General features: G+C 42.2%; 2 protein-coding genes across 2 annotated transcripts in view; one reads left to right on the top strand and one right to left on the bottom strand.

Moving 5' to 3' along the window:
- Positions 1 to 1,324: 1,324 nt before the first annotated feature.
- LOC134875225 (zinc finger MYM-type protein 1-like) lies at positions 1,325 to 7,344 on the bottom strand. The gene is made up of 4 exons (XM_063899699.1): positions 6,997 to 7,344; positions 5,081 to 6,663; positions 4,681 to 4,780; positions 1,325 to 3,339 (listed from the first exon to the last, which is right to left on the bottom strand). The coding sequence occupies exons 1-4, from the start codon at positions 7,342 to 7,344 to the stop codon at positions 2,812 to 2,814; spliced, it is 2,559 nt and encodes an 852-aa protein (XP_063755769.1). The 3' UTR covers positions 1,325 to 2,811.
- A 1,238-nt stretch (positions 7,345 to 8,582) lies between these two features.
- LOC134874604 (XK-related protein 8-like) overlaps positions 8,583 to 13,011 on the top strand; it is a 6,351-nt gene continuing 1,922 nt past the window's right edge. Inside the window, exons 1-2 of the mRNA XM_063898672.1 lie at positions 8,583 to 8,978; positions 11,521 to 11,711. Coding sequence (XP_063754742.1) covers positions 8,659 to 8,978; positions 11,521 to 11,711 — 511 coding nt within the window. The 5' untranslated portion in view covers positions 8,583 to 8,658. The remainder of the gene's footprint in view (positions 8,979 to 11,520; positions 11,712 to 13,011) is intronic.

Genomic DNA, 13,011 nt, shown 5'->3' with positions numbered 1-13,011 from the left:
AATGAGCCATATAGCTCGACTAATTTCCTCATTTATCAAGATATTAATGAAAAAATATAATAACTGTAGGGAATCACCCGGTTTTGTACGACCACAAACAGGAGGAACCAGGCATGGAGAGAGCTGGCAGGGACAGTGGGTGATACTGGTATGTATTCGCCTGTTTGGGGAGTTTATATCCAGTGTACTTCGTTTTAACATTGAATGGACAGCTAGCAGGCATATCCAGTAGCCTATATCAGTGGTTCCCAAACTTTTTCTGCTGGGACCCCCTTTAAGACCTAAACATATTTTGGAGCCCCCCCTAAACACAGAAACTTTTAGTTTCTTGAAAATGTATTTTGAAATTCACGCAAACAGTACAAATAAACAATAAGGGCATAATCACCATTACAAGACACTTCAAAATAACATTTATTCATGTGTTTTGTGTGCAACAGCACTGTTTTAACAACTTTGCAACTGCAACTTCTCTTCTTGAGTGACAAAATAACAAAAAAAGTAACTTACATTTACTTTTAAATTGTACAACTTTGAACCTATTTCATCTTTTTAACATCTGCACTGAATTTGAAAAAATACCCCAGATTTGTTTTTTCATAAAATATTTCATACATCTCAGTGACTAGTGTGGGCTTGCTTTGAACTGCAGATCTTTTCAAATCGTGGTGGCAACTGTGAGATGGCCACCCTCAGTTCATTCTCAATGTCCAGCTTTGACCTGTATTTGGTCTTTATGGAGGCCACTGCAGAAAAGCCCACCTCACAAAGATAAGACGTGGCAAAAGGGAGTAATACTGCCATTGCCTTTCCACCCAATAGTGGGTAGTCCTCCTCCACCCCAATCCAAAATGCAGTCAGTAACTTGGCCTGAAACTGCAGTTTCAGTGTGGAGTCTGATGTGATATCAATGAACTGCTCCTCTTCAGCAGTGCTGAAGTCAGTAGGTGCGGCTGCAGTGAAGGGGTCTAGGATCCAGTCATATTGTGCTGAATCCTTCACTGAAAAATACCTCTGAAAATGTTGTTGTAGGGCAGAGATGTGTGCTCTCATACAAGGCACGATTGTGTTCTGAATGTTGTTGGATTCAAGAAAAGCATGAAGGTTCTGAAATGAGTCTATGTTTCCCTCCCCAATTTTCCGCTCCAACATTTCCAATTTCCTTGAAAATGATTTTATTTTATCTGCAAGATGCGGAAGGTGGGTGTTGGTTCCTTGCATCTGCAGATTTAGTTCATTTAATTTCTGGAACATGTCACTGAGGTAGGCAACTTTCGTAAGAAAATTTTCATGACTGTAATTAACCGCGAGGTCATGACCCTCCTCCTCCAAAAAAATCCGAATTTCCTCCCGCAGCTCAAATACCCTGGACAGAACCTTCCCACGTGACAACCATTGCGCTTCACTGTGAAACAAAACAGCTGTGTGATTGGATCCCATTTCCTCGCATAGCGCAGAGAAAAGTCGGGCCTTAACAGGGCGCGTTTTGATGTAGTTCACTGTGGCAATGACGTCCGTCATCACCTCGTTCAATTCGGGACTCAGCTGTTTAGAAGCCAACGCTTCTCGATGGATCATACAGTGAGTCCAATGAACGTTGGGCGACACACGCTTTATGAGCGCTTGGAGCCCGTTGTGCTTCCCAGCCATTGCCTGAGCCCCATCTGTACACACCCCAACCAGTGGCGGCTCCTGACAAATTTCTCAGGGGGGGCAAAAGTTGTGATGATGGCTAAGATGACCCATTCAATGGGTAAAATAATAATAAATAAAAGTCAGATAGCCAGCTTTACAGTGTCACATCTCATTGTTTAATTTGGTTTTCAACCACTAGATGCAACCCCAGACATAAAATATACAATACATTTGGTTCCACAATAAAACACACATTAACAGATAGTTTGTCATCTAATAGTTTGCCCTTGAAATCACTTTTAGCACAGTCTACAATTTATAGCCATCATGGATGCCATAGCAATAATCAAATCAAATTATACTATAATCAAAACTGTAATTAATCAAAATTTTCCAGAACATATTCCATTTACCACTATACAGTTTACAGGTTTAGTAAAGGTATAGAAAACCAACAGACCCAACAGGCATGACGTGCATGCTGCTGATTCTGTGAAACTGAATCATTTACTGAAAGGGGCGTGTTCAAAAAAATAGCAGTGCCAGGTTCAACTATTGAGGTCATTGATTATGTGAAAAAAAATAGGTGTTAAACAGATGGCCCCTATTCAAGGATCAAGGCAACTGATGCTGCATATGCTGGCTGTGCATTTGTCCTTGAGTAAAACGGGTTGTTTAAGACACTGTTAAGAAGAAGAGCATTCTTTGATTAAGAAATTAATAAAAGAGGGGAAAACCTATAAAGAAGTGCAGAAAATGATAGGCTGTTCAGCTAAAATGATATCAAACGCTTTAAAATGGCAGCCAAAACCATCACCACCAGGTGAGGAAGAAAAAGAAAAACAACTATTCGAAGGGATCGGAGAATAACCAAAATGGCAAAGGATCAGCCAATGATCAGCTCCAGGAGGATCAGAGAAGATCTAAGATTGCCTGTGAGTACTGTAACAATCAGACAACGTCTATGTGAAGCCAAGCTACCACCAAGAAGCCCCCGCAAAGTCCCATTGTTAAAAAAAATACATGTAATGAAGCGGTCACCTTTTTAAACACACTGCTATTATTATGAACATAACTGTATTTGGCTGGCAATATGCAATCAATACAACTATTTACAATTCAACATTTGGAGAGTACAACATAACACAACTCACCATTTAAGAACACACTCACTCATCACTTGTATTGAAATTTAGCTCGCCTCTCTTTCAAGCAAGCAAAGCGATCAATCACCCTCTCGTTGAAATCAGGCATGTTCCTGACCAGCTCTCTTTCCATGGAAAGCATGCCCAATGCATTCAGACGTTCCTGTCCCATTGTATTTCTCAGGAATGTCTTGATCCTCTTTAAGGTGGAGAAACACCTCTCAGCTTCAGCTGTTGTCATCGGAGTGGTTATGAGGATGTTCAACAGCGCCACAGTCTCAGAGAAGGTTTCCTGGAGGTTGTAGCTCTGTAGAACCTGGTACAGAGCCAGTGCACCGCAGCAGCCCCTGAAGTCTGGACTTTCGTAGATGAGAGAAAGCTCAGTCCTGAGCCTCTCCTTGTGTAGCATGGGGTATGCCCTCACGGTGGTATTCAGAGCCTCTTCAGGGAATGTTGTCCGATGCCGGTCAAACAGCTCTGCCTCTAGCAGCACGGCACTCACAAGGTGGCTGGTGAAGGAGAACCTGGCTTTGGCATGGCCAAGGATTGTGTCACAGATCTGTTAAAATTATAAAAAAATGTATAGTCAGTAACACACAATTGTTAAAAAAAAAGAAAAAAAAATCTAGTGATGGCATGAATGTGGCCATGATCTACTGCAGGGGTCCCCAAACTTTTTGCAAAGAGGGCCAGATTTGGTGAAGTAAAAATGTGTGGGGGCTGAGTCGGCCGACCTTTCAGCCTGACATCCTTTGAACCATTAACATTAAATGCAAATTAACTATTTAATACCTTTTTTTTTTTTTTTACCAAAATCACTCTTTTCATATTTGAAGACCACATAAAATGACACAAATGTCTGGAAAAAAAGGAAGCTTAAACATATCTAGGTTCATTTGAAACATTATTATATTTTATATTATATTTAAAAAAAAATCAAAAATTGCACTTGAATAAAAATCAAACCAAAAACAAGAATAGACCCTGTCTCTGTTAAGAAAAGATGCACTCAAATATATAACCATACAATCAAGTCTCAACAAAACTGCACTTGAATAGATATTGACCGTGTCATCACAGTAGATGAGGTGAGTAGTGACTGAGGCTGTGTATGTCGCTCTAAGACGGGTGTGGTGGGGGTGTCAGCGGCGTGGAGCGGGTCTCATAGCGGGCACAGCTCCGTGACACCGCCGGTGGGGGCTGTAGGGACGGGGGCGAGGGGCTCACGGCAGCACCGCTGCTCGGTGGAAACAGCAGTGATGACGTGCTTTCACGTCCGAGTCTCCAAACCAGAAGTGTTTGTAACAGCACCGGAAAAGTCGCTAGATCTGACGTTACCTTGCGTTGCTCCTCACAGACTCACATGCAGCACTGTGTGTGTGGTAGCGGCCCCGCCTCCCCCCCACACAGACAGAGATCCTGGATGAATGACAAGAGGCTTCACTCCCTTCATTTCATTCCGCTACGGAACAAACGCGCCCAGGTGCTGAGACCGAGTCACAGAGTGAAGCCTCTTGTCATTCAGCCTGTTTGGAGGCCAGAGACGAGGAAAGCAAAGAGGCATGCACATGGCGATATATCGAGGCTGGAAAAAAAAAAGTACGTGCTGGCGGGCCGCATATTATTGATTATTTGATGACAGAGGCTGCGGGCCGGTTGGAATTTGAACGCGGGCCGGGCCGTAGTTTGGGGACCACTGATCTACTGTATCTACTGTCTCACAGTTCCAAAGTATTTGTTATTCATGCAGACTTATTACTGTATCCTTGTGTGCATATAATGGACAAGTAATGGGTGAGTAATTACTGAATCCAACTGTAAAAACAGAGGTTGTGACTTTATCACTTGGTTCCAACACTTGAGTATGCCTACATCATTGGTCAGTAATGAATGCAGATACCTCTTTTGACAGCCTCTGCTTCTCTTGTTCTCCCAAGGCTCTCCTTGATCTTGTGGTACCTGGGGCTTCTTGCTGCTGCTGTTGAGAGGAGCTTTGGTCCCTGGGAGACAGATCAAAAGTGTTAGAATATGAATGAGACAGTATGTCAGTGTCATTATCAATAATTACTATCTTTAAAAAAAAAAAAAAAACTGTTTGTGTTGCACAACTTTTTGGAAATGGCTGAAAAAAATATCACTATTTCTGGATGTGCTAAATTTACTTATGCACACAAATGCAGATGACTAAATTGGCTCATTACTTTTGAGTTCCTATACATTATTGCCATCACAGCATGCTGACATTTAGTAATGAACATGTGCATAATTATTATTATAATTACTCTATTGTATTATCTTACCTGATGGCCTGAATACTGCTGGTGAAGTTCTGCAGGGCACGTTTGATGAACACCATGTCAATGTCCCTCTTCTGCAGCTGTTGGTACATCATGTCAACATGAGGCATGATTTGATGAAACTGCTGCAGGAAAAAAACAAAATCTTCATCCTGCAGCATCCTCAGGAAGCCAGACGCCTCCCTCACGGTGGTGCTGTCAAAGGTGCTGTCTGACCTGATGGTCTCAAAACACTCTATGAGGTCGCCCAGGTTCTCATAGACAGTGCTCACGATCCTGCTGTTGAAGTTCCATCTTGTGGATGATGCTCTAGGCAGCCTTCGTGCAACAATCTGGTCGAGAAGGGCTGTGCGTTTGGGTGACCGGGTAAAAAAACTGGAAATCCCACCAAGGTCAGAGAAAAAAACTCTCACTGCTGAGATGTGTGAAGTGGCCTGCTGCATGATCAAATTCAGCTGGTGTGTGTAGCAATGCAAATAATGGGCATTTTTGTACTCTTCTCGTACCTTTTGCTGCACACCAGCTCTCTCTCCTCTCATCACACTGGCACCGTCGTAGGCTTGCGCAATGAGTTTACACTTATCATCATCAGTGAAAACGCTATTCAGTCTCTCCAAAATTGCATCGGCAATGGAGCTGGCCGTTGCTGACAAGATGGGGACAAATTCAAAGAACCGTTCTTGCACAGCGTGTTTTCCATCTACATATCTCAGCACCAGCACCAACTGAGTCTGTGTAGAGACGTCTGTGGTCTCATCTGCTTGGATTGCCACGAATCTTGCTGCTCTCACCTCCTCCACGATACGCTCTCTGATGACAGATGCCATGCAATCCAGCAGCTCATTCTGCACCGTCTTTGATGTGCCCTTAAAGACTGTGGCCGTTCTTAAGTGCTCCTCAAACACCTCGTCCAGCGACGCCACTAAATCAACCAGTCCACGAAAAATCCCCGCGTTGCTGGACCCCTCACTCTCATCCTTGCCTCTCAGAGCTAACTCAAACACGCCACAGAATTTCACACAGTCGATAAGGCGGCCTAGGATGTGCCGGTTCTTGCTCACCTCATCGTTGTGACGGCGCACGGCTATCCTGTAGCTCTCATCCAGCTGTGTGGCAATGTTCACTCTCCCAAATGCCGACAGTTTTAGGCAGCTGTCCATATGCATCTTCGATGCTTCGTGTTTCTTCACCTTTTCTGAGAGGTGGTGCATATCAGTGACACCCGTCTTTGTCCAGGCGGTGTCAGTGTTGGCATCCGGGTGGATTAGCACACAGGGGTAGCAAAACAGAGCGTTAGCCACTTCACAACCTGCTAGCCATGTTTTCCGCTCGTACCAGCTCCGGGAAAATCCGCGGCTGTATGTTTTCCCCGCTTTTGTTGACACCTGCTTGATGTTTAAATTTGGTCTGGGTGGTCCCAATTCTTTAACAGCCAATTTATCCGCATTGCTTCGACGACTGAACGGTAATTCCCTCAGGGAAACGATGGAATTGCAGTTGCCAGCCATGATGATTCGGCGCCGCCGAATCATCCGCCGATCGACCGCCGATTCGGCGGAGACCGCCGAGCACGCATCAGTGCGTAACTGCGTATGACGAAATCACGTTAGGGCAAGCCCCCCCGGAGCCCATAGAAATGCATTGTATCGTTCGATTTTTGAAAAAACGAGTCTCAACATGTAAGTCTATGAGAGCGCCTGGGGCGATTTTCAATCTGACTGATATCGCCCCAAGGGGGCGGGGCTACTGGTTGGACAGTGACATCCAGGCTGCTGATTGTCGCAGCGATATTCAGGCTGCTGTTTGGACTATACTATTAAGACTTAGACCGGCAAAATAAACTCTTTTCTCTCTTTTTTTTTCGTTTGGCTTAAGGAGGGCGGTGCACTATCGCCCCCTATGGGCCAGCCGCCCCTGACCCCAACACAACCCTCCCACTTCAGATTGGCCTCTTGCAAGTAAGTGTCAATTACTTTGAAAAGTTCATCAGCAGTGGCTCGCGTTTTAAGTTTTTTGCAGAACAACAGGTCCTCTTTCATGTCCCCTGCAGCAATGAATCGGACGTATGTGATTAATAAACAGTCCTTGTTGCTGTCGGTGGCTTCATCCACCTGCAGAGCAAACCGGGTGCTTGCACGCACCATATCGTTGACCTGCTCCGCTATGTCACTTGACATATCAAGTATGCGTCTCCCAACAGTGTTGTTAGAGAGAGGAATCACTTTTAACTTGTTTGCTGTTGCCTCGTCAATCATAGTGGCAACCATATCGATAGCACAGGGCAGTATCAGTTCCTCAGCTATTGAGTGTGGTTTTTTGCACTGTGCGACACGGTAGGCCACTTTATAGGAGGCAAGCTGAGCATTTGGCAGGGACAGACGCAGATTTTACGAAACTAGTCTGTTGGATACGACAGTTATTTAATTTTCTCTGAAAGAAATCAGCCGGCTTGTCTTTATGCTCAGGGTGTGTGGTCTCCAGGTGACGTTTAAGCTTGCTGGGTTTTAGACCGTCAGCGGCTAGCACTCTTAAACATAGAACACACTGCGGTCTTTCCTCACCACCTACCAGCGTACTAGTGAAGCCCAGCCCGATGTACACCTCGTCATATCTCCTCGTCTTTTTCTGAGTCGGAGTGCTTGATGGCTCGTACTGTAAAGTAGCTAGGCTTACGCTTGATTGGACCCGCTGTTAAAAACTTTTCCATTTTAAAATGTTCAGTTCTCAGACTCACGCATGGCTACTGTTATCAAAAAGTTTTTGGGAAACGCAAACCGTACCCCTCCCCCGCGACCCCCCTGCAATACCTCCGCGACCCCCTAGGGGGGCGCGACCCACACTTTGGGAACCACTGGCCTATATTAAGCTAGCATGGCATGTTGCATAAAATAGCACCATAGACATTAATGCCATAAATCATCATATAAATCATTTTTTTGCAATACTCGAGCTCTAGAAAGTGGGCTTTTCTGCTTTGAGTGTCCGGAGCCAGGCAGGAGATTAATGTGATTGGTTGTCGGTCACGTTAACCCCAAGTGCCAGACACGCCCTCCGCCAAGCGTTAACGGAAAGGAACCATGTGAATGCTGCGTTATGGGGTATGATAAGTTTGGACATGTCACGTGGGCATGACGTTGCAACAAGTTCAATGTAAAGCCAGCCACATTTCACTTATGACATCATAACCGAAGCAAATCTGGATCAGCTCGTTTGTACCCCCGTTTTTAGAGATATGGGTAAGGAGGAAAATTAAGAGGGTTGTATTTGCTGACACTTCGTGAGTCTACTTACACACCAGGGACACATGTAGTATAAAGGGGACCTTTTAATGTTCAGTGCATTTAGGAGTAGGCTACTAAAGATGTGATAAGTGCTAGCGTTCACTATGAGCTTTATGTTTGTGAAGCGGCCATGCTTCAATAACTACAGTATGCCTTTAAAATGGTATTACGCAACCCTGTGGGCGAGGTCACAGGGCGTTTGACTGAACACTGAACCTTCGCTCCTTACTTTCAGTTGTCAGACAAGTTGTCTGAGGGTGGCAGCTGCTCTAGTTATGTGAGCTTTAGCGTTCAGTCACTATGGGTAAATTCAGGTACTCCCCCCAGGATACAACCCTCACTTGTTTAAGCCTGGTGTTCTTTTTGGTGGACATAGTGTTAGATATATGGGCCGTGGTGAATTTCTACCAGGAAGAGTCTTATGTGAGCCTCTCCGTACTGATCCTGCTGCTCGTGGTCTCCTCCTTTCTCGTCCAGGCTTTCAGCTGGCTTTGGTACAGATACGAGGAATCTGAGAGGGATCCTAAGGAGAAGTTGAAGAACCAGACAAAGGTGCAGAAATGCTTCAGCCGCCGCCAGATCAAACTGCTTCATGTGTTCCAGCTGGGAATCTACTTCAGGTTGTGTAACCCATACGTTTATAACACTAACACTAACGGGTGTGTTTAAAAGTGCCTCAGCTCTATTTGCTTCTGTTGTTAACCAACTTTACTGAAGTACTTAACTACACATTTAAGGTACTTGCACTTTACCTGAGTATTTTCTATTGTATACTACTCTACTCTTATCAGTTTTGGCAGTGTATTTAGTAGTTTACTACCCTACATTTATTCAACAGATTTATTACCTATTTACTTTCGGATTGGGACACACCATACAAAGGAACACCTTTTAAAATATAATTATTTGGTATAGATTAAACCATCCACCTTTATAAATTATTCAAGTAACTAAAACTATGAGTTGGTGACAGAAAATTATTTAGCAAAGACGTTTTTTGTTCAACAATATTTCAAAGTTCCAGCTTCTTAAATGTCAATATTTTCTGCTTTTGTTTAAAATATTTATATATAAAACCGCGGAAAAATTGAGACCACTTCAGCATTATAATTTTCTCTTGTTTTATTCTTTATAGACATGTCTTTGAGTTACATTTTTTTATTATAGTATTCTATAAACTACTGACACATTTCTCTGTGTTGAAATCCAACAGACACTGGAATGGCTGCCATACATGTAGAGATAAAGATTAAGAAACATTTTGGAGTGGTCTCTAAGTTTTTTCTGGTGCTATATTAGTTTTTTAGTGCAAGGAGTAATGTTACTCCTGATACTTTAAGTACATTTTCCTTATTTTACTAATATAGTTTCTGCTTGAGTACCATTATTGATGCAGTACTTGTACTTGAAATTGAGTAGCCTATTTCTACAGTCTGGTATTATTAAAGAACAGTGATGGGGAAGTTACTTCCAAAATGTAATACAGTACATATTGCTTATTACTGTCTTTTTAAAGTACTAATTACATTACATTATTACTGTCTCTGAAATGTAATGCGTTACACTACTTTTGCGTTACTTTGAGTTACTTTCACCAAAATAACAGCTAAAGTATGGCTTTAAATGCTAAAATGTATTTTATTGCAGCTCATTAATTAAAGCTATATCAGCAGTATGCTGAAATTAAACTCATGCTCCGTTTAAGTGGGCTGAATAATATGTGATAACATGACGTCTCTGTGTGTTATTAACAACATGTTAGTGGAGCCTCTGCACGGCCCTGTAACCTGCTGTATATGAGCGAGTCTGTGTGGCAACGTTAGCTCACCTGGTCATTGGTGTGATAACGGGGATTTGGCTGACAAGCTTTCTAAAAGCCGGCGATTCCACAGAGGACAGAGGCTGCATATCTTCAACACTCTGCCACGAGTCTCTCAACTTCTCGGGGTTCCATCAGCAGACCCAGAGAAAGTTACCCTCTGTTGCTTCGGCCTGCGCGCTCTCCTGTCTCTTTCTTTTATTTTCTCCGAGCAAACAGCTCTCAATCGTGAGCCTGCAGCTCTTCATTGTGAATCTCTTTCTGCAGCCCTCTTAACCAACAGTAAACAGACTTACTGAGTTACTATTCTACCCGCACAATTATTCCTCTGGTGTCGGAATGTCTCTCGATGTTTGTGAATTCTTAGAAACAAAACACCACATCATCTCGGGTTTAAATGTGTTGTAACTGCGTTACTGAGAATTGTAACGGGTATTATATTACCCAAATTTCCGTAGTAATGCGTTATATTACTGTGTTACAGCAAAAAGTAATACATTACTGTAACTGCGTTACTTTTGTAACTTTTGTAACAGAGTTACACCCAACTCTGGTAAAGAATATTTTACACCGCTGGAAAGGTTGGGGTTTCTGTTTGCATACCTCCCTGACATCTCCAACCTCGCCTATTCATTGGAAAGATTTCATTTACAGGAAATGCAGTGTGACTAGAACACTAGTCCCGCACTTTAACCCACTGCCAACGATGTGTTACTTTAGCATACTTTAGTATTGAGTGGGATCTTTGGAGAACCATCCTGCTATGATTTACTCAAGCAATTACATTGCTTTATCACCTCTGAATATGTCACATTACATATTACAAACATGAGTAATTCAGTTGTCCGTGTGTACAGTAGCTACAGTAGCAAATATGATTTAATTTAAAAGCACTTAAACAGTTTATTTTTTTGGGTGGTTCCTTTTTAATGCTTGAGCACCTTGTTCCTAACACCAACAAAGAAGTCAAAAGTCAAGTCTTGAAACTCATTTTAAGAACAACTTACCTGTGTTCTTAAAGGGGCCCAGGTGTGTTTTTTGGGTTGTCCCTATCCTTGTAGTCTGTTATGTTTTGTGCATGTAAATGGTTTACAAAGGCTAAAATCCCTGTTTTCTCTACCTTCTTTGAATAAATAAGTTACTAGTTACTTTGCAGATTCAGATTATTAATGTGTTAAGCTAACAGACAGTAGCATCATTAATTGTTTAATTAAAAGCTTATTCATTAGTAAGAATATACAGAATTTGACTATGAATGAAATACAACCGTTAATTGAGTTTAACATATTGTCAGTGCAATGGTTTATAACTGTGTTCTATATCTCACACTTTCATCTTTTCAGGCAAGCAGGTGTGCTGGAGATGTTTTTTTGCGGCCACTGCTCGCAATTCAATGATTCAGAGGGCTTCACAGTGTACATGGCCCATGACCTGAGCATGCTGCGGTTCTTTGAGACGTTTTGGGAGAGCGCACCTCAACTTGTCCTCATGATCACCATCATGCTGCAGCAAGGGAATCTCCACCATTTCACAGGTGCACAGTGTTAGGTTCAAGATTTATTGAATTTAAAATGCAAATGTGTGTTTAAAAAAAAACAGTATTTCTCACTTATATTTTGACACTCTCCAAACTGAAAACCTCCTCTCTTCAAAGGGTCAGCCAAATGCAGTGGTGGAACATAACTAAGCACAATCTTTTGTACCTAAATGAATAATTCCCTTCTTATCAACTCAACTTTTGAGAAACATGTCAATTTTGATGTTGTATCTTTGTAGTTTCACTTGGGAGTTAGCATCGGAAGGTTCCTCACTGAAAAGCAGTGGAATTTCTCCCTTGAATTAAAAAAAAAAAAAAGATCTGTGGCTAACAGACGTTGATGATACTTTCATGTTTTGTTCAGCAGGATAATCTCCACATATCAACATCACTTCTAGAATTCTTGAACTGTAAATGCAATCATCAGAAGTAAAAAGCTACCATTATGCTATGACCAAACTTCATCACGGTCACGTGGCTGCGCATCACCAGCACTAAGCTAAAGACAGCTAATCTTGTCATGACGATGGCAGTAGTTTAATTTAGTCATATGTTTGCAACCAACACATTTATAACACATAGAAGCTTCAGACATTTACTGAGGTTTTTTATTACTTTGGCTGTTTTGCAATCATAATATATAAAGTACACACAAACAGAGAAAAGGTCTTTACAGAGGCAGAGGAGCGTACATTTACCAAACAAAAGTTAACTAATGACATCTGTTCTTTTGAATTAAAAGAAGAATGGAACGATCATCGTTACTGAAACCACATCTCTGGTTTTAGGAGTGAGTGCTACACCTTAAATCTTTAAAGGCCCATGTTAAGTTAACCACACAGGACATGTTGATCTACAGGCTCAATAACAACTATACAATTATCCAGTAAGATGGCTAATGTTCTGCTAGTTGGATGCTAACAAAGACTTGCGTATAATAATCTACTAAGAAAAGCTTCAATTAAATGCAATGTAATGTAATGTATGAATGTATGTATACTGCGATATTTCCTGATTTAAATCATATTCCCTGTGTGGTGGTTTTTTAACAGTAGTTCAGCAAACCTTTTTGACACTAGCAGTGAACCGTCAGCTCATGGCTGACTGCCAACACATTTAGCATCTCTTGCTCCTCTTTGCTACGTCTCCCTGGTAAAGTTTCCATGTTGGAAAATAAGAAATTGTCGATATCCTTTTTTTTTCTGCTAATGGGATTGGCTGTGAAAGCACATGAAACAACAGTGCCTACCAAGCATGTTTGAAAGGTTTAAAGTGAAAAAGTTTTGCTAGCAGTACA

Source organism: Eleginops maclovinus, chromosome 13 (genome assembly GCF_036324505.1).
Source record: "Eleginops maclovinus isolate JMC-PN-2008 ecotype Puerto Natales chromosome 13, JC_Emac_rtc_rv5, whole genome shotgun sequence".
NCBI classification, from domain to species: Eukaryota; Metazoa; Chordata; class Actinopteri; order Perciformes; family Eleginopidae; genus Eleginops; species Eleginops maclovinus.
The sequence above is the reverse complement of the archived record's forward strand: the minus strand, read 5'-3'. Positions and strand labels throughout refer to the sequence as shown.